The sequence below is a fragment of the Crassostrea angulata genome, chromosome 3 (assembly GCF_025612915.1).
Source record: "Crassostrea angulata isolate pt1a10 chromosome 3, ASM2561291v2, whole genome shotgun sequence".
Taxonomy (NCBI): domain Eukaryota; kingdom Metazoa; phylum Mollusca; class Bivalvia; order Ostreida; family Ostreidae; genus Magallana; species Magallana angulata.
The window spans coordinates 19,788,270-19,811,142 of record NC_069113.1 but is presented as its reverse complement, the minus strand read 5'-3'; the positions used below and the strand labels follow the sequence as shown (position 1 = coordinate 19,811,142).

At 35.4% G+C, this 22,873-nt stretch overlaps 2 protein-coding genes and 1 pseudogene across 2 annotated transcripts; all 3 read left to right on the top strand.

Moving 5' to 3' along the window:
- The first annotated feature begins 24 nt into the window (after positions 1 to 24).
- Positions 25 to 2,955, top strand: LOC128177026 (uncharacterized). Its single transcript, XM_052843534.1, has 2 exons — positions 25 to 164; positions 1,401 to 2,955. Exon 2 carries the CDS (start codon positions 1,401 to 1,403, stop codon positions 2,931 to 2,933), a length of 1,533 nt encoding a protein of 510 aa, XP_052699494.1. The 5' UTR covers positions 25 to 164; the 3' UTR covers positions 2,934 to 2,955.
- Positions 2,956 to 11,780: 8,825 nt separating this feature from the next.
- Positions 11,781 to 20,545, top strand: LOC128175135 (uncharacterized). The gene is made up of 2 exons (XM_052840556.1): positions 11,781 to 13,228; positions 18,888 to 20,545. Exons 1-2 carry the CDS (start codon positions 12,952 to 12,954, stop codon positions 19,373 to 19,375), a joined length of 765 nt encoding a protein of 254 aa, XP_052696516.1. The 5' UTR covers positions 11,781 to 12,951; the 3' UTR covers positions 19,376 to 20,545.
- LOC128175800 (transcription intermediary factor 1-beta-like) lies at positions 19,875 to 22,851 on the top strand (annotated as a pseudogene).
- The last annotated feature ends 22 nt before the right edge of the window (positions 22,852 to 22,873 follow it).

The window sequence follows — 22,873 nt, the reverse complement described above, 5'->3', positions numbered from 1 at the left end:
TTTGAATGCCAAACCCGATGCCAATGTCATTGCAAACAAATTTATGATCGGGACCGACATTCAATCGACAGAAGAAAGGGAGTTCACAGGAAAATAAGAAAGTTTTTAGTTAGACGCCAAGAAAGAGTAAGTGTTGGAGAGCAAAACTATTGCTAGCCAGAGAGGTATGTGATGTCATTACATGATTCTTACTAAAGATTTTTTTGCATCAGATCATCGACTCCTTGTTTTTGAAGATCTTGGCAAAATACAATGTTTATATGAATATTAAAGCTGTGTTACATGTATCACAATCATATTATAGAATTTGCACCAATTTATATCAGAATATTATTAGAAAATATATATGAAAAACTCTATTGTGTCTTGGAATAAATTAGTAGCGGATAAGACAGCTTATGGTAATAGTTTGAGAGAGATGTTTTATTTTAATAGCATAATGTGTATTGTCAATGTGTGCATTCGTTTGGTAGTTCAACAATCAGTGGGCAGTAACAGGGTCAGCAAATAGTATATACCTATTTACTGGCTATGAGGATGATAGCAAGTTTATAGTCCCCCAAGACAGCAACTATATGTCACGAGGCGAAGCCCAGGGAAATAGTTGCTGTCGAGGGGGACAATAAACTTGCTATTGTCCGAATAGTCAGTAAATAGGTATTTAATTATACTGGAAAAAACTTGATTTGTCGGCAATGCAGAATTTTTTGATGGAAAACAAAATTAGAGTTATCAGACTTTGAATTTAATTGAGTAATCGGATTACGTTAGAGGTGTTCCAAGGTTGAATAGGAGGGATATCGAATACTGCCGGTGAATAGTTTCGATGACTATTCATCATGGGCAGTTAACACGGAAACTATTTTATGGTTAGATAGAACAGTGTGTTTATTCGTTGTAATTTTACATAGAAAATATTCACAGAGGTATAATAACATATTTTATTTGAAATCTCATTTGATATTTTTACATGTTGCTTACCCAACCTATACCATATTACCTATCCTCTCCCTTTTATAGCCATGGTTGCAGTTAAGATTGGCCTTTAATAAAATTAAACCTTTATTAAGGCCAATCTTAACTGCAACCATGGCTATAGATGGGAGAGGATCATGGGTAATCTGGTATTGGCTGTGGTGAGAAATAATGAAGGCAACAATCATACAGCTCTGTTTCCTTTGAAAGAGGATATGAATGTTATTCTCGGAAAGTATGTTAACTTTATTATTAAAGTTGGAGATAAATACTGTGTGTTGCTATTATCATACATGTACAAAATTGTTGAGGTGAAAAAAATCCATAAAACAATTACCTAGCTGTGCTCTTCAATAGTAATGCTATTTTTCTTCTTAGTTTTCTTCCTAGTTATCTATCTTAAAACATTGTTTTTTTTATTCCAGATGTATAGACCATATTACAACAGACGGTCACACTACAACAGGGAATATTCCCCCTATCCAGATTATGAAATCGATCAATCTCAAAGAAGAATATGCTCCCTTTTCCAATCAAGAATAACACCCAGGTTGGGTAGAATAATGCAAAAGCACTATCAATTTACAAGGCCTTGGAGCCCTTTTGATCGATGGGAAAACCAGGCATTGCCCACTCTATTGCCATCTTGCTCAAATCTAGCACAGACTGTTTATCCTGACCCATCTCCTGACTACAACATGGTTGCGAGAAGACTCTCAAAAGAAAAGGAACAAATTGATGAAGTTAATTTATATCCAGACTTTGAACCTAATAATCACGTTTCTGGGGGTAGTTCAGCCAATTTGAAAGAGAGTTTTTCGGACCCTAGAAATGACAGTGGATTTGGTTCTATATCAGATACTCCATCAAGCTCTAGGCTGCCAGATTTCATTCCATTGAATTGTGAGGAGGACAGCACTTTTCGTGACCAGAACTCAAGTGCTCAGGATTTCCGTCCAGTAACTAGTGATAGAGCTAACATTATATTGTTGGATGATGATGATGATAACAGTGTTGTTGCAATAAGTGATGATTATGATGAAGATGACAATGAACCAAATGTTGGGGACTTCTTCGCAAAAGAAGAAAACTTGGCAACTTCAACTGGAACAAGTGTTAAAAATAATGCCAAAGCCTCTAACAAGCCTCCAGTCCTTAGCATACAGGATCAAATAGCATGTAATGTCAAAAACCAAAAACGCTTTTTCAAGTGCGACTATTGTGATTTTAAGGCACCAAATAAAGGAAAGATGATGAATCACTTCAATACAACTGGACACACAAGCAGTGCTGAAATTATGGGGTCCTTTGAGAACGAAACATACCACTGCAAGTCCATCATTGATCCAGCTGCTGTTCATTTGATTACAAGGAAGAGAAGTTTGAAAAACGTAACCGACTTGGTTATCTTGTGTCCTATATGCTTCAAATACTTTCCCTCAATGTATCAGTGTGCTAACCATGCGAAACGGGACCACAATGAAAATGTGTATGGTGTAGGAAAAGTTGTAAGACAACAGACAACCCATGTAGCCATCGGCCTGAAATGCCTATGCATGAGCCAGTTCAACCACGAATCTGAAGTTGCAAAGCATGTGCACAAATGCAAGAATTACCAAATCAATAAGGAATCCAACATGTCTTACATCTATGTCTGTCCGTATTGCATCCGAATGTTTGACAGCGTAATGGGATGTCATTCCCACATTCAGAGGGAGGCGGAGAAACATAAAGTAAAATATAACGTTCAGGTACCTATACTTCTGGTCAGTGAGGAGATCCCCAAGAAACCAATGCTACCGTACGCTTGTGGGCCAACTCTACAGGATACCTCAGAAGACAGAGTGATTTATCACCAAGAGAAGAAAAAAGTCATGAAAGCATGGAGGAGAAACAAAAGTGTGGTACTGGGCAGTTACCATAAAAGTAAACAGAATATGCGGGCAATCAAACATTGAATTTAACACCATCCTTTACAAAACTGACTTTTGAGCATCAAGAGGATCCAAAAAAGGGTCTAAAAGCCATATGGGTTCCTCTAATCCTTTTGGGTACTTTTGGGTAGCTCAGTATACCGACTAACTTGAATGTTTTATGTCCAAGTTGAACTACCATAATATTCATGCAAGCTAATTTAAACTTTGTATTAATAAAGTTCTCTGTACCTCTAGTAACTATTTAATGAAAGAAAAGGAAAATGATTTTAAATCATGCAGTTAAATATCTAACTATTAAAGATATTTTTTTAAAAAGTATTTGATTTACTTTGTACGTGTAATTGACTTGAATGTATAAACGGTGCAGATTATGGATCCGATGTTGATTTATGAGGAGTGTCATTACACTGTTTGGCTTGTGTTCAGTTATACACATGTATTATATGTAATACTCATACAATTTCTAAACTGTCTGATGAAGCCTATAAAAATACCATGGGTTCTGATCTTTCTGCAGGGCAATGCAATTTGGAAATTAAACTTTAAAAAAAAAAATACAAAAAAAGCAATTAACCATAGCAAAATTGATACCATATATTGCAATGTCATTATTATAGATTTGATTTATCTAAAAGGAAATGCTGTTACTACATTATGTACATGTTTTCAAGGGGCATGGTCATAATTTTGGTCAAATATATTTTTCCGATTTTAATGTTTTATACACTGCTTCAGTTAGACATTTTTTATAGGCATTCAAAATATGAGTGTCTTTAATTGAGCAATAATGAGTTGCATAGCCTACAATTCTTTGCTTTGTATACAAAGCGGTTGTTTACATTCTAAATGTTAAAGTGAAATTCCAGTTTTAAAGCTATTTTAAAAAAAAAAGTTAATTGTTAGAAACTGTTTATTTATGCTTAAAATTAAAAGGAAGATAGACAAATTAACTTGAAAAAGATTCTTTACTGGTATAGTGAACCTATCTAAGCAAAAACAGGGCGCAAGCATTGTTTACATGACAAAGAATTGTGAGCTCTGTATCTTGCTTTTAACTCTACGACTTGTTCTCAAATTTTATTTGATCATTAGAAAGGCAATCCTAAATGATTGTAAATAATGATAAGCGAAAAATAGAATTTGACCAAAATCATGACCATGCCCCTTGGATTTTTGTGCATGAGGTATCTTGATGTTTCTGAGACTGTTTCTGTTGTATGTATATGTAAACAAGCTTGCAAAAATGACTGGCGGAATCATAAGGTGAAAATATGAAAGGGGTATATAATTTGGATATCTATGATTTCAAATGACAGTTTGACTCCATATAATATTCATTTATCAGTTATTGAGTACATGTTTATAGTGCAAAAAAAAAATGCAGAAATAATGTTCATTTGTTGAGTTGCGAGCACTGTGTAATGGTTATTATAACTCTACACCTGGCTTGCAAATTTTTGTTCAGTGACCATTAAAATTTGTCCTATATAGTTAAATGTTAGGATAGTCCAATCCACACTTTGCAAAAGTTGTTCCCCTTTGCGGGGTCAACACAAAGGTCAAAAGGGAAAAAACAACTTTTCCCTTCTTTATGCAACCAAATATTTGGGCGTCCTGTGAAGAAATCTCTTGGAATTTAATTCATTCCTTCGATGTGTGGGTTGCCCCAACTTGGGGCAATTCAAATTCACAGTAGAAATGGATTTCTAATGTCAAATAACGAAGTTACAACCCTCTAAACTACAAAGGCTACTGTGAGAAATATATGGGGTTTTCCCCAAAGATGGCGGCCAAGGGACATAACTTTTGTAAAGTGTGGATTGGTCTATTGTAAACAAGAAGAAAAATAATTTTCAGCTATTAGAAAGCGTTAATTTATACAAACCAAAATGAACCATATTCGACCAGACTGACAACTATATTAAAGAATTGTTGGATTTTATATGAAACAAAAATTATGGACCTAACCACGGGCCCTGGAAGTTATTGTAAATATATTGAATGTGCATGTATAAAAAAGTACCTGAGTGCATCTAATAAAATTTGTAAATTTTGAGTGAAAAATTTTCATTCCGGTCAAGGTTTTGAGCATTTAAATCCAGTTTGATATATAAAACTAGTCTATATATTGTCTGAAAGGTGTATACCCAAGGATGAAAAAAATATTGACCGAATGGAAATATAATCAATGGTTTTTATGATACAGGTGATTATTTAGAGATGACTGCACGATTTCAGCATTCTTTTTTAACGAAAAATTTCCATTCCGGTCAAGGTTTTGCATACTAAATCTAAAGATATCGATTTAATTTTTTTACATTTTATAGGCCTGGTCGTTGTGATTAAAAAAATCGTTTCCGAATGAAAAAATATTTATACCTTTTTGAGATATTAGGTGTTTTATGAAGTCGACTTCGTCATTCCGGTGTAATGAAGAATAATGACCCCCGTAGAATAATGACCGGGGGTCATTTTTCTACGTAGAAAAATGACCCCCCGGTCCTTATTCTACGCAGAAAAATGACCCCCCGGTCATTATTCTACGTAGAAAAATTACCCCTTTGCCTGAAGAATAAGTGTCATTTTCATAAAAATGAGCACACTCCACATGAAGAAAAGTGACCCCCTGTAGAATAATGACCCCCTTGTAGATTAAAGTTTTTCAGTATATTTTTTTTATTATTTGTGAAATAGTCTTTACACTATTGCAATTTTTACTGCTGCAGTTTACAGAAAGTAACAGAATTTATAATTCATATTCAAATAAACTTAAAGTGAAAGAAGGGGTATATCTTAAAAAATAAAAATCCTTCCGTTATAACAAGATATTGACGTATTGCATCGGGGTATGGTTGTCATCTTAACAATTACATTTACATATATCTATGGTGTTCCGATAGGGCCACTTCGACCTTAGGGCGAAGATGCGAAGTTGCAAATGCGATAGTGCGAAGGCGAAAGAGCAAAAGTGCGAAGATGCGATGACGAAGCGCGAAGATGTGATGCCTAAAATGCGAAGGTGCGAAGGCGAAGGAGCGATACTTCTATCGCTCCTTCCCAACTTTGCACTCTGGCCATCGCATCTTCGCACTTTCGCCGTCGCCTTTTTTGATTGCATTCAGCGATTCTCGGTCGATTACATAGAATTTTATACAGGCACCGTACTCGCCAAGGTTTTCAGATTAATCCATGCTATTATTGGTACGCATGCGCTAGGCCATCGCGCTTACTATGAATGTTTATAAATATTTTAATGTGTAAATGTAACATATATGTTTACCAGTGCTGGCTATGCCTAATCATTATCTACTCCACACAAAATTTAATGTCCGCCATAATGTGTACATATGCACTTCCAGACTCAGGACTGTCACTTACCAGCCGTCTCTTTACCGTGGACCAAACCCAGTAACAATGTAATTTCATTATGCGACACTCCTTGCTCATGCATGGATCTAGAGGGGAAAAGGGGGTCCGCCCCCCCCCCCCCCCCCCCGGAAAATTCAATATTAATTATTTCACGCAGTAAAAGGGGAGAGGGAGTTCGGACCCATCCCCCTGGATAATTTTATTTTATTAATTTTATAAAAATAAAATTTCCAAAATATGCCTCGGAACCCTTTCAACGATGGAGAGCTCCGCAATTATAAAACATAGGTAATCACAGATTACAAAGCTCACCGAGACGAGGCATCACCTTTATGAGGCATCACCTTTATGAGACCACCTTTCTCATATTATATGAAAACCATCCTTTATGATCTTGGATATTCATGGATTCTGTTTGGAAACAATATCGTATATCATCTGTTAAAATATTGTATGTTATTCATATGTTCATATGTTAATCAATACAATAATATAAAATTAAAATTGCATCCTATCATAATTACAATATATATCATATAATACCATAAAATACCGTGAAAAATTGTGAGATATGATATTGTAACGTATGATATGACATTGTATTGTGTTATACATTATTGTATTTGATCAAACAATACAATATCATGAAAAATAATACAATATAGTATTATATGAAACAATATTAAACTGCATCAATACATCATAACATTGAAACATATGATATTATATTGTATAATTAAGCATTGAATCATTATTGTTTGAAAGATGTGGTCTCATATAACTGCAACGGTGTGTGCATACAAATTGTATAACGCGACATGTTGCAGTTATGAGACCACATCTTTCAAAAAATAATGATTCAATGCTTATATTTACGTTTTTTAAATATGTATTTCCTTCCCGCAAATATGATTTTTTTTAAAAGGCTCTGTCTTATTTAACAAGTAATGCGAAATTAACAGAATGGCCACTGGAACAGCCGAAATATACTGACAAAAATAGTACGCAGCGTTTTAAATTCTAATAGCACAATTATTTTTTTTTCTTTCTGTAATTTAATGAATTTACTCTTGGTATACTAAGAAATTAATCAATTGAATTAATTTGAGTGTCAAAATATATTTACATCAATGAAATATTAATCAGCGAGTATAATATCAGGTCGTTATCCGGTTTGAAGTCGCGAGAAGAGTCAGTTCTTGTTCTTCGAGAAATACTGAAGAAATACTGAATGTATTCATACGCACCAGATTTGGTGATTGGGTCTTCTGTGTTGTTTGTAAATATCACTAAAATTAACTAATGCAATTTAATAGAGGGAAAGAAAGTGAATGTAAACATTATAGTATGACATTGTATTGTATGATACTGTATCATATTTGATACGTAATATGATATTGTATTATATAATACAATATAATTTGATAAACATTCTATCATATCAAATGATACAATATCATGGGATAAAGTAAAATATTATATAAACAATATACAAATATTGACTGGGGTTGAGGGCAACATTGATTATATTAGCCCCCGAGGGACAAAATATTGCCCGACGCGAAGCGGAGGGCAATATTTTCGTCCCAAGGGGGCTAATATAATCAATGTTGCCCGAAAACACAGTCAACATTTGTTTTGTTATATGAAGAAACAAACCAAAATTAAGAAAGTAACTGAAAACAGATCGCCATAATTTTCTCAGCTCAACAAAGAATTCACGAATTCAATTTTGTGCAAAGTTCATTTCCAAAATATCCTCAGCATCAAACGGTCACTGGTGATATTCCGCCGACCATAAGAATTAACATACATATGTTCTGCCTTATTTTACTTCACAGGAATTCGCAAATCCTTATATCCGTTATGATAGCAAACCGTCGCATTGCGCGTCCGTTGTTTACTTGCATTGACTGACTGTCTATTATGACGTCACCTTGTTTTGGAGTCCCGAAGAGTTATTTACGTCATCGTTTACGAATCAACCAATCAGAGGCGATTATTTGAAATAGAGGGAATGTTCTCTAGATGTTATTCCTAGCCGGTCAATATCAAAAAAATATTGACCGGTCAATATTTTTCGGACGAACTAATATTACAGTTATTGACTATTTGTCTATATAGAGTTATATAGTGAGAATATACTACTGAATACATTACTATATTATACACATTGTATCATATGATACAATAATATATATTAAAATCTCATAAAATACAATTTCATGTGATATGATAATATATCATATAAACCAATATCATATTTTACAATATCGTATGATACGATATTTTATAATATTACAATATCATAGGGATCATGTTACATCATTTAACAACAACCATATCTATCTATCAAGCAGGTTTGAGTGAGGTAGGAGATTTCTTTAGCATCCTTGATAATGGAGATCAGGCTCTGCATCTGAAGCAACCTCTGCGTTTCATTTATAATATAGTTAAATCAACTATGCAAGCTATCTATCTAGCTATAAAACATGTGACCTGTTCCAAAAAACTAAACCTCATCAAGAATCATAAACCTATGGCTCTGATTCAGCATTCAAGCCTGTCAGGTGCATCAGTATCATAAGACTATATCAATGCAAGATTGGTGAAGTTAGGACCAGTAATAATACGATATCGTCATCAGAGGGCACATGTTTCAAAAACTTTAACCAGCTCTTAAAATCTTAACCTCCTCCAGCATCCGAAACCTGTGGCTCAGATTCAGCATTTAAGCCTGTCAGGTGCATCACTATAATAAGACGCACCATCCATACAAGTTTAATGAAGTTAGGACCAGTAGTAACTAAGATATTACATAGGCGTCGGAACCGGGGGGGCTAGGGGGGGCTTAGCCCCCCCCCACTTTTTCTGCAAAGTTATACCTAACCATTAGAAACATAGCATGATAGAGGGTTCAGCCCCCCCACTTTTTGTCGCAGGAAAGATAATTGTACCTAAATTTACCTTGAAAGATTGAGAAGTTGGATTCAGAAGCATACTCCCCCCCCCCCCCCCCCCACGGATTAGGAATTTCGTGATTTTGAAAAAAATATATTTTGGTAAGTAAGTTTTTTTTGTTTTAGAAGTATAGGTACTCCCCCCAAGCCCCCCCCCCCCCCCCCCCCCCCCGGATTAGGATTTCCATGATTTTGGGAATTACTTTTTTCACAACATTTCTGAGGATTAGTCTAGCCCCCCCACTTTCAATTTGCTTCCGACGCCAGTGTATTATCATTAGAGGGCACCTGCTCCAAAAACTTTAACCAGCTGCAAAAACCTTTACCTCCTCCTGCATCTGAAACCTATAGCTCAGATTCAGCACTCAAGCCTGTCTGGTATATCAGTATCATAAGATACACCATCCATGCAAGTTTGGTGAAGTACGAACCAGCAGTAACTTAAATATTGCTCTTTAAGGCACCTGCTCCAAAAACCTTAACCTCCTCCAGCATCTGAAAGTTAGGAACCAGATTCAGTAGGTCCAGATGCATCCTCCATGTAACTTTGGTGAAGAGAGGACAAGTAACAGCTTAGATACAGGAGCTGCAACTAAAACTTTAACCAGCTCCGGACGCCGACGCCGGGGGTATAGCATATGCTCCCATTGACTTCGTCTCGGTGAGCTAAAAGGCGAAAGCGCGAAGATTCGAAGGCGAGAGTGCGAAGTTGCAAAGGCAAGAAGCGGTAGTAGTTTCACTTCTTCGCCTTCGCAACTCAGCACTTTCGTCTTCGCATCTTCGCGCTTCGCCGTCGCATCTTCTATATTCTCCATATTATTCATGAATTATACTTGCATTGAGGATTTCCGCAATACAAACTGCTCGGTATACAAGTGCATCACCCAGAATTAATGATGAAAGCAAAATTATGAAAAGTTTACTCCACTGTTAGGCATTATAGCCAAGCTGAAGTTAGAGCCATTACGCCAGTAGTACTTTATCCTCGGCATACTTTAGTAAGTTTAGTTAATATCAAGATGATTAATGCATCAATAGTTTGTATAAGCATTGGTAACGTTGGATACAATAAAGATCGTGTGATCAAAATCAAGCGGGATATAAACCCCTAACATGGGTCCTAACCTCTTATCAACGCTTTTAGAAACAATCTTTTCTTATCATAATCGATCAGTGTTTATTATTATCTATTAAGATTTACTATAGTCAGGTACTCTTCACAAATTTGCTGTCTATCCATGATCACAAATACAACATTACAACAAATGTTTAGAATATTGATGTTCATGTATTACGCAAAAGAAAACAAAACTAACGCAGAATGCTTTTTTTAAAAATTACTTTCCCCAAGAAATGTAAATAAGAAGTATTCGTATTCCTACGTTACCTGCCCCCTTAGTCTTTTTCCATAAAGATATATATACAAGTATCATTCTTCGATTGACAATTCATTCACCAATGAATATTGCTTATATTATTACAACAATTATTCTTTCATGATTATTGTTCGTTAATTATCACACAATATCCTCATTGTGTATGAATTTTTCTTTATATGCGTCATTTCCCGCCGTTTGTCGACGAGAGAAGTAACGTAACTGTTAACAATCAATTTGTGGCAATGTAAGAGTGTTTTGCGTGTGCTTGCTACGGATATGAAAAACTATATACAGCGATTTATTTACAAGATCGGTGTTTATAACTTCAAAATCAGTTGAACAGAGTGAAAAATAAAGAAATTTCAAAGTCATATCTTGGATACGGGGTAACCAATTTCTATTCATGTTTACGGGGGGGGGGGGGTCATTTTTCTTCATGTTTAACATGAAGAAAAATAACCCCTGGGTCTTTTTTCTTCAGAAAAATCCAATTATTCTTCAGCTAGGGGGGTCATTATTCTACGTAGAAAAATGACCCCCGGTCATTATTCTACGAGGGTCATTATACTTCATTACACCGGCAGCTAATTTTTGCGATCATAGCTCATTCCGGTCAAGGTTTTATGTATCAAACATGTACCTATCAAAAATGCTTTTACATATATCGATAGCCCTATATCCACAGATTGAAAAACTGAAAACCGAATGGTGATAGATTATACCTAACACAAGTTATCGACCTTTTTATACATGTCACTACGTCTATTCCGTCGCCATTCCGGCGATTAGTCCTCACCAGAAGATTTAACTGCAGAGGTAGAATGTTCGATTTGCTTAGAACAATATATATAAATCACCAGTGAGTTTACATTGTTCACACTCCTTCTGTCAAACGTGTCTATCAACACACATTAAATCGTCATGTGGGGACTGCAACACACTTGTTATTAATATTTCAAATAATGAAAAGGTTTTTTTTTTCATTTTTATACTTTTTCTATTATAAGGTCAACAAAATTAATTTGTTCAGTGTTTCAGTGAAACGGATTCTTTGGCGATTCTATCAATCGGGGAACAAAATATAAGAAATAAAATTCAGAAGCAACGTGACAACATCAGCATGGACAATTTTGATCGGGATTGGTATGTAACAAATTTGTTTATTTTCATTATACAGTTTGCATTTTTCTTGAAGTTTTTACAGTTTAAACAGTTTATTGTCATTCTTAAGGTTCAAATACTTACTGTTGATCATTTAATTCTTTCTACTCTCATATTTTGAACAAGTTAAAAATTATCCTATTTATAGTTACACTTCTACAGGAAATAGTATCCATGTTGTCACTTTTGCCTAAGTTATAAAGTTACCTGTTCTCTGATTGGCTAAGTTACTCTAGTTTCTTTGGTTTTCATTGGTTAAAATTAGTGAATAGAATACAGGTATATATAAGAGAGTGTTCGGTCAGTTTTCTTTACTTGGGTTAGGGAGTGATTACCTTATGGTAAGTTTCCCTTTCTATTCTTGGCACTTAAACCTCTTGGTTTTACAGCTATGAATAGGTTAGAGTTAGGTTTAGCATAAGAAAGCATGATTTATGTAGAGTTAGGATTTAGTTCATTTTTGTAGGGTTTAAAGCATTCTTTTTTTTTTATAATGCAGATTTTCCTTAAGGTTTTGAGTGTAGGTTTAGATAGGTTTTCCCTTTCCCAGTCCTGGTTCAAGGTGTTGTAGATAACTTATTTTTATAAGGAGGATTATCTTAGTCATTTTTACATTTATTTGTCATAGAGGAGAAATTTAATATTTATAGAGATGTAGCTCGTTCCTTATTCATCGTTCCTCGTCTGTTATTATTAAATCTATTGTTAGATTCTATGGTGGCCCAGTAGGAGCATATTTTGATTTTTGGCAATTATTTGGCATTTTTGCATTTTCTTATTTTTTTATTAATTGTAGAATTTAATTAAGTTATCAAGAATCCATTGTAATATCAGTTCATTATAAATTCAGATTATACATATTTTCAGAGTAATTTTCCCTTTGAGTACTTCTGTTTGTTAATTTCCATAATTTTGTCAATTATTATAAAATTCTTGTTGCTATCCTTGACTTAAATCAACTCTATAAACATTAATAAATTGTGTTAAATCTTACTGGTGTTTTCATTACAAGTGTTGACCATAGTTCAGGAATCCCCTTACCTGGGTTGATTTTTATCTGAGCCAGTATTTGACTTTAGAGATACTTTGATCACAAGAGTTATTGCCCTTGTCGTACTGGTTCCGGTTACATAATTTTGGTGCCGTGACCAGGATTCCTGAATAGAAACCATGGCTTCACTTAATTCTATTTTTGATAGTGTAGGGCGAGCTACATCTACTCCTAGAGTTAATGTTAATCCCTCACAAGGTGCTAGAAGTAAACTTTTGACACGAAGTAGACAGTCAACATCCCCTCCTGTAGAGAGAGTGATTGAGAGTGAAAGAGAGCACATTAACACCCAAATTTCAGATTTGGAGAAAGCTCTTCAAGACCTTACATCTGACTACCAGAGATGCAGAGCAGAGCTTGAGCAGACCATAAGACGCAGACGCCACATATCATTTGGTAATATATCAGGTGTGCATGAGCAAGTAAGAGAGACAGAGACTCCTCTTGCAAGTGCGACAGAAATGAATGAGAGTCGAGCACCTGCACAAATAAACTTGGCACAGAGTGAAAGAAATGAGAGAGCTCAAGATGGGTTGGAGACAACTTTGTCTTCCTTCCCCAGAGATAACTCCAATAGGCACAGGTTAAGAAAAGAGAAAGAGCCAGACAAATTTGATGGTAAAAGTGTAGCTTGGCAAGATTACCTAGTGCATTTTGAACAAGTATCTCTTTGGAACAAGTGGTCCTATGTGGAAATGTCTCAACAGCTTATTATGTCCTTAAGGGGGGAGGCACAAAGAATATTAGGTGACCTATCTCAGAGTCAGTTGAAGGATTATAATTCACTTAGGTCCATTTTAGCAAGTCGGTTTTGTCCACAGGAACGTACAGTTGCATATAGAGTAGAGTTTAGATCTCGTTCTCGCAAATCAGGTGAAACTCCCTCTGATTATGGGTATGCTCTCAGGAGACTGGGAAATTTAGCTTTCCCAGACATGTCTTACTCAAATAGGGAGATAATCATTGTAGAGCAATTCATGAATGGTATTGGGAATAGTGACATTAGGTCTCATGTCATTTTACATCACCCTAATACATTAGAGACTGCCATTTCTTCAGCTACAGAATTTGAAGCAATTAAGGGGCCACAACTCTCCATCACTAAACCTAGTGTTTCTTCTGTACAGTCTAGTGAAGTTAAGTCCCCTGATGAGTTGTTAAGTGCAATAAAGTCTTTGGAGATTAGCATTAACAAATTGTCTAATAGACATCGAGGAGGACTAAGCCAGTCAGGAAAAGCTGTAAAGTGTTACAACTGTAAAATGTTGGGTCATATAGCAAAATATTGTAAAGCTCCAAACACTTATGTCCCTTTGAACGAGGATCAAAATAACACTAACTCTGCTTCAACCCAGTCTGTAAATGCTCAGGAAAACAAGTAGGGGTTACCCTAGAAGCCCATAGTGTGACCTATGATTCTTGTGATATTAGGGCTCCTCAGAGAATTCAAGTGAATTTAGTACAGAAGTCATGTTTTAGTGTCAGATGTGTGCTAGGTCAGAATGTAAATATGTTTTTAGTTGACACTGGTTCACAGGCTTGTTTATTAGATGCACATGTTTTTATGACTTTAGATAAAAGACCCCCTTTGAAACCTTGTTCATTGTCCTTGTCAACAGCTGATGGTAGAGATATGAAAGTTTTGGGGAAGATTGACTTAGAATTTGAAATAGGAGAGATTGGGTTTTGTCATGAGTTCATTGTTGCTGAATTAGGAAATTTGAGAGGAATAATTGGAATGGATTTCTTAGAGAACAATGATGTGATATTTCAGATATCTAGAGGTCTCTTAGTTATTGGAGGTCAGTCTATCCAGTTAGAGAGAGAGACAGCTCCTGTTTGTGCAAGAGTCAGAGTTGCTAAAAACATAGTTGTTCCCCCTGATTGTGAAGTAGTAGTTCCTGCTTATTCAGTTGGAAGTGTTGACAAATCTGTAAATAGTTTGCTTGAGCCATTTCAATTTTTGTCTCAGAAGGGTCTGTTAGTCGCTAGAACTTTGGTAAATCCAGAGAAAATTTTGTTTTCAATTGTAAATATTTCAAATAGGCCTGTAAGAATCAAGAAACACACGACAGTAGCTTCTGTACATGAGGTTGATATTGTGCAGTCAGATTCACCTGAAGGTGAACATGTTGCTTCAGTCCTCCCTTTGCATTTACAGTCTCTTTATGAAAGATCTTGTGACAAGTTGTCTGAAACAGAAAAATGTCAGTTGTTACAGCTTTTGACAGAATATCAAGATATTTTTGTTGGACCTGATGGTAAATTTGGAAGAACTAATCTTGTCAAACATAGTATAGATACTGGGGATTCTAAACCCATTAAGATTCCACCTCGTAGACTTCCATATTCTCAGAGAGAAATTGTTGAAAATGAAATTGCAAAGATGCTCGAAAATGATGTGATTGAACCTAGTGAAAGTCCTTGGTCAGCTCCATTATTGTTAGTTGCTAAGAAAGATGGGTCATGGAGATTCTGCGTTGATTACAGACAACTTAACTCAGTTACCAAGAAAGATGCTTATCCCTTGCCTAGGATTGATGAATCCCTTGATTCTTTAGCAGGTGCTTCTTATTTTAGCACATTAGATTTAGTTTCTGGGTATTGGCAGATGGAAATGGAGGAAAAAGATAAGCATAAAACAGCATTTTCTACTCACATGGGGTTATTTCAGTTCAAAGTATTACCTTTTGGCATGTGTAATGCTCCCAGTTGCTATGAGAGGTTAATTGAGTTAGTTCTTAGAGGTCTTAGATGGGAAAAATGCCTCTGTTATTTAGATGATATCATTGTCTTTGGAAAATCTTTTGACCAAGCTTTGCAAAATCTTAAGCTAGTGTTTGATAGACTTAGATCAGCCAGTTTAACATTGAAACCTTCCAAGTGTGTCTTATTTCAGAAAGAAGTGCCATTTTTAGGTCACATAGTTTCAGACAAAGGTATTCAGTGTGATCCTAGTAAACTTGAAAAAGTTAAGGAATGGCCTGTCCCCAAAAATGTGTCTGATGTTAGAAGTTTCTTGGGTTTAGCTGGATATTATAGGAGGTTCATCCCTGAGTTTTCTACCATTGCTTCTTCGTTAACTTATTTGACTAGAAAAGGAAAGAAATTTTGTTGGACTCTTCAATGTCAGAACTCCTTTGAGAAACTTAAAGAACTTCTTTGTACAGCTCCTATATTAGCATATCCAGATAGCACATCAGAATTTATTCTAGATACAGATGCTAGCATGTCAGGAATAGGTGCTGTCTTATCACAGATACAAAATGGTGAGGAGAAGGTTATTGCTTATGCCAGTAGGACATTAAACAAGTCTCAAGTCAGATACTGTACCACTTACAAGGAATTGTTAGCAGTAGTTACATTTATCAGGCAATATCGACATTTCTTGTGGGGAAGACATTTTACGATCAGAACCGATCATGCATCGCTTATATGGCTCAAAAATTTCAAAAATCCAGAAGGGATATTGGCTAGATGGCTTTCAGTTTTAGAGACATATGATTTTTCCATTCAACATAGGCCAGGCAGGTTGCATTGTAATGCTGATGGTTTGTCTAGACGACCTCCCAGTTATTGTAAGCGCATGGATTGTCCTGATTGTCATTGGGGGGATTGTCATGATTCTGGTGGTCAAACAGTTACAGTGCCCGAGCAAATGGACAGTAATACATTGTCCTTGCCCGCCGGGACTGTTTCCGTTAGAACCATAGAAAGGTTCGATTTGATGGAGTCAGAATCTGACAATTCTACGGATGACAATGGTGCAAGTTGTGATTCAGAAATAGTGCCTAACTGGTTAGATACTTGGTCAGTTGATCAATTAAGAACTTGGCAACATCAAGAGCCTGCAATTAGACAAATCATGAATTTGAAAGAAAATTACTCTGTAAAACCCCCTAGAAATGTGGTTTTGGATGCAGCTCCTGACTTAAAAACCTACTATGGTTTATGGGAATCTTTGATAGTTAAGAACAACATGCTGTATTATAGATGGATTGAACCAAATGATAGGGAGACTTTGTTATTAATTGCTCCAAGACAAATTAGGTCCAAGATATTACATGAATTGCATGATAATAGAACTTCTGGTCACTTAGGCAGGGACCGTACCATCAAGGCAGTCAAGCGTAGAGTGTATTGGCCTGGTATGTCTACAGACATTAAAAGGTGGTGTAAAGAGTGTGATGTTTGTGCTAGGGCAAAAGCTGGTCCAGGTTTTGGTAAATCACCTCTTCATCAGTCAGTCATTGGTGCTCCTTTAGACAGAGTAGGCATAGATATAGTAGGTCCTTTACCCCGCACAAATAATGGTAACGAGTACATTATAGTTCTCTGTGATTATTTCTCTAAGTGGTCTGAAGCTTGGGCAGTACCTGATCATACTGCATTGACAGTTGGAGACAAGATAGTAACAGAGTTTTTCTGTAAGTTTGGTTGTCCAAAACAGTTACACTCAGATCAAGGTCGTGAGTTTGAGTCGGAACTTTTTAGTGTCCTGTGTTCAAAATTAGGCATTCAGAAGACACGCACTACTCCATATAGGCCACAGTCAGATGGTTTAGTTGAGAGAATGAATAGGACATTATTGCAAATGCTATCTTCCTATGCAAATAAGAATAGAGATAATTGGGATGATAATCTTCCCTATGTCCTTACAGCCTATAGGTCTACTGTACAAGAGAGTACTGGTTGTTCTCCGAATAGAATCATGTTAGGACGTGAGACAGTAAGCCCAGTAGATCTTATCATAGGAAATCCTCCTTCTTCTCCAACTCCTGTGTGCCCTATTAAATATGTAGAGTGGTTACAGATAGTTCTAGCCGATACTTATGGCTTTGTATCTGAAAATTTAAGAAAATCAGCTGTCAAACAAAAGAAATTTTATGATAGGGGTCTTAAACCCAGAGAATTTTCTGAAAATGACTTTGTTTGGAGGTGGTATCCACCAGCAGCAGGTGTAAAATTAGGTCTGGGTTGGACAGGACCTTACAAAGTGACCAAAAAGATCACAGATGTAACGTATCAAATACAGAGAGATCCCAAAAGTCCTTTGAAAGTAGTTCATGTTGACCAACTTGAACCCTATAAAGGTATACTTCCACCTAAAAACTGGTTACCAGTAGATACCCTTTTAGACGAGTCTATAGAACCCCCTGAATTTAGCAGGTTAGAATCTTCAGAGTCTTTTGAGCCTGAAGATGCAGAGATAGATTCTGCTTCACCAGATTTTACTGTGCCCAGTGCTGAACCTTTCAGACAGTCAAGATGGGGTAGAAGAATTAAACCTCCAGTTGTCTACTCACCTTGAACCAGTATCTGGGCATATTTTATTATTTTTATGCCTTATGTACATAGTCTGTTTTTATATTTTTCTTTATTATTCATTAAATAATTATAGAGTTGATAAAATTTTTGTTTAGTATGTCAGGATAGCATAACATAACTGATACATAGAGGTAAAATCTAAGTTTAATTATAAATTACTAGTCACATCTAGATTGCTGGTTGTTTTGTTTGTGTTTCTGAGTTGTTTTATTTCTTGCTCTTGAAATTAACCTTCAGGTTATACTGTATTTGAACTTTATTGGATAAAGGATAGTTATGTGTTTTAATTATTAAGACATGATGGTATCTTCTAATATAATTATCTAGAAGTCAAAACAGTACATGATAGATATTTTTAATATCTAGTATCGGTAATACATAGATACGAATCATTGAGAGTTTAGCATTCTTAGATTAATGCTTTCCGTAGATGATCCTTAGTTTATCTCCCTTGTACTGAACTAGAAGCAACCCTACGGTTTTTCATATAGTTTATCTATAGGGAGAGATGCATTTAGGCATCTTTTATTTTCGATGTTTTTCTATAGGAGAAAACATATTTTGAATAGATAGCTATTGAATTACCCTTTATATAGTACAGTTTACAATAAAGTCTTAGAATTTAAGATTTTATCATCAGTTATTTCGGAGTAGGTTATTTACAATTGAGAAATGCTTGCAATTCTTATCATTAATCTGGGTTATCCTATTATTCTTTTATTTTCAGCTAGGATGGCCGATGTTTTACAGTTATCAGTTGAGCAAGAGGAGATGGAGGAGCTCTTTGGTACATCTTTTCCTAAGGAGTGGCCCTCAGATGGACAAGCGTGTTCCATTCCTAGCTGTCCATCTGGGGAGCACGTCTTTCACAAAATAGGATCGTACAGGGCCCACTTCATAAAATTTCATAAGAAATTTGTGCCGGTATATTATTGTCCTAAGGAAGGATGCTCCTTCAGAGCTTTTAAAATTTCGCCTATCCGTAAGCATTGGGATAAGAAACACCCAGGACTTCAGGGGTGTATTTTGTGTCGGAACATTAAGAACCCAAGATACTGTGATCCTGGACAGATAGATATGCCCTTGCCTACTATACATAGGGACGCCAGGGACAGGGCAGCAGAAGCCAGACGTCGAGCATCAGCCTCTTCTGCACCACTTTTTAACCTCCCAACATGTTATAATGCTAGGGACATGAAACCTCTTCACTTTTGACATTTATATGTAATTAAACAAAATCTGTGATTTTGTTTATTTTTAAGGGGGGAGGAATGTAACAAATTTGTTTATTTTCATTATACAGTTTGCATTTTTCTTGAAGTTTTTACAGTTTAAACAGTTTATTGTCATTCTTAAGGTTCAAATACTTACTGTTGATCATTTAATTCTTTCTACTCTCATATTTTGAACAAGTTAAAAATTATCCTATTTATAGTTACACTTCTACAGGAAATAGTATCCATGTTGTCACTTTTGCCTAAGTTATAAAGTTACCTGTTCTCTGATTGGCTAAGTTACTCTAGTTTCTTTGGTTTTCATTGGTTAAAATTAGTGAATAGAATACAGGTATATATAAGAGAGTGTTCGGTCAGTTTTCTTTACTTGGGTTAGGGAGTGATTACCTTATGGTAAGTTTCCCTTTCTATTCTTGGCACTTAAACCTCTTGGTTTTACAGCTATGAATAGGTTAGAGTTAGGTTTAGCATAAGAAAGCATGATTTATGTAGAGTTAGGATTTAGTTCATTTTTGTAGGGTTTAAAGCATTCTTTTTTTTTATAATGCAGATTTTCCTTAAGGTTTTGAGTGTAGGTTTAGATAGGTTTTCCCTTTCCCAGTCCTGGTTCAAGGTGTTGTAGATAACTTATTTTTATAAGGAGGATTATCTTAGTCATTTTTACATTTATTTGTCATAGAGGAGAAATTTAATATTTATAGAGATGTAGCTCGTTCCTTATTCATCGTTCCTCGTCTGTTATTATTAAATCTATTGTTAGATTCTATGGTGGCCCAGTAGGAGCATATTTTGATTTTTGGCAATTATTTGGCATTTTTGCATTTTCTTATTTTTTTATTAATTGTAGAATTTAATTAAGTTATCAAGAATCCATTGTAATATCAGTTCATTATAAATTCAGATTATACATATTTTCAGAGTAATTTTCCCTTTGAGTACTTCTGTTTGTTAATTTCCATAATTTTGTCAATTATTATAAAATTCTTGTTGCTATCCTTGACTTAAATCAACTCTATAAACATTAATAAATTGTGTTAAATCTTACTGGTGTTTTCATTACAAGTGTTGACCATAGTTCAGGAATCCCCTTACCTGGGTTGATTTTTATCTGAGCCAGTATTTGACTTTAGAGATACTTTGATCACAAGAGTTATTGCCCTTGTCGTACTGGTTCCGGTTACAGGTATGTAAAAAAGCATAAACCGCAACTTCGTAACATAAATTCTCTGAAATGAACTTTCGTTTTAGATTATCATGGCAACATCACACATACAGGAACAAAGCTTGAATGATGAGGTATCATTATGTTCTATATGTCTAGAACAGTATAAATCACCAGTTAGTTTCGTTGTTCACACTCCTTTTGTCGAACTTGTGTCTCAACACATATCAAAACGTCATGTGGGGACTGTGACCCGCCTCTTGGATTTCCGTGTCCTCTGTGCCGCGTATTTATTCCGGCACCAGGTGAAATAAATCAGTATTCTGTGGACGAATGGGTGACAAAATTTCCAGAAAACAAGTTCTTTACATCTGTAGCAGGTGTCTGTGTTATTTTGTGTAAACCATGCCAAGAAGACGGAGATGAAATGAAGGCAAACAGCTGGTGCAAGGATTGTTCTGAAGCGCTTTGTGAAGATTGTACAAAGTATCACAAAAAATGTCGACCTTCTCGCCAGCATATAGTCATTTCTATCAACGAATGGTCAGACATTTATCAAATTCCAGATACGTTAGAAATATGCGAGACCCACGGTGGTCGTAAATTTGAACTATTTTGTAAAAGCCATTTCCTCCCATGCTGCTCTGTTTGTGTAACCACAGATCATAACAATTGTTCTTTCTGTCAACTAGAGGAAGTTGGTAAAAATTTCATAGAATCTGAAAAAGTTATGGTTTTGCAGAGCGGAATTGAAAAATTCCGTTGGAAAGTGGAAAATATAATTGAGAAAGAAAAAGCAAACATAAACCACATTGACGACGTAACTGACACATTTACGAAAGAATTATCAGATTTTACAACTAATATAATTCAGGCTGTGAAAAAACAAGAGGAAGAACATTTAAATGAACTCTCCAAATTATCGAAGGAAAGCAAATATAAGCTTCAAAAGTCTGTGAATTCTTTCGAGCAAAGGCTTCTCTATCTCAAACATTGGAGAAAACTGTTGTCAAAGGATCTGTCGAATGAGACTGCATCAGAAACCAAAATGGTACTTTCATACATTAAACTGAAGAACATTCATGAAAACCTCAAAAAACTGAAATATACAAAGTTAAATATTTGTATTAAGACCAAACTATTAGACGATGTGAAAAAACTTATTAAATTGCCTCGTCTTGCTGATGTGTCTGCAAATGAGAATTTAGATCAAGTTAATTTAAATGTAAAGAATATTGATTACATATATGCTAAGGTGAACAAAATTTCTGAATTTACAATACAAGGTGCTAATATAAAAGGTGGTACTTTTATGAGTAGTGGTAACTTGTTCTTAGCTGACAGTCATGGAAGATGTATTCTTTGTGACAGAAATGGAGTTATATTACAAGAAGTGAGATTACAAGAAGAACCTTGGAGCGTATTTACAGAAGGTCAGGAGATTTTTGTAACGAATCCTGATAATAAATCGATTTTGAAGATAGACTCTACTTCACTTGAAATCAGAGAAACCGTTCCTGTTGGTTGTAAGTGTCATGGAATAGCTACGTCTGGAAACACAACCGTCATTGGTACTGGTAATTCTGTTGAAATCTTTGATAAAGGTTTTGATGTTACGAGACGAAGAATACTGTCAACTGGCCTTGGCGGTGTTTTTGGCGTAGTAATAGACGTAGAAAAAAATGTAATTTGTAGTAGCTTTCATCAACACGTTGTTAAAAAGCTAGACTTGCTGGGAAATGTTTTGTTCACCTATACACACAAAAAGTTAAAATGTCCATATGGAGTAACCACAGACATTGAAGGAAATATATTCATAAACGGCTTCATCAGTAACAACATCCATATTTTGTCAAGAGATGGCAATCTCCTACGTATCATGGAAGGAGTAACACGTCCAAGGTACATTAAATTCCAGAACGCCACACACAGATTTTTTGTAAGCAATTTAAACGGAAATGTTAAAGTCTTCGAATTCAATGAAAGATGAATTTGTATTTGTCCCAATCAATTGCTGATTATGTTTTTATGTATCTCCGAACGATCTTCAAAAGTCAATGGTTGATGTCTCTAGTTGTCTCTATCTGTTGGGTATTCTACAAGAATGTTTAGGAATTGATCATGTCTGATGAAATTAAATAACGAGGTGATGACTTTAAATGATTGTAGCTAATGAGTATTCAGTGTTTTATTATTACTTTCATTAAATGAATAAACTTCATAATTTTTGTTTTATTGTTTATAAAAGGGAAAAAATCAGAGTTTGAATTACATGTAAATACTTATGCTTTCATTTTCAGCAATAACTGGGATTTA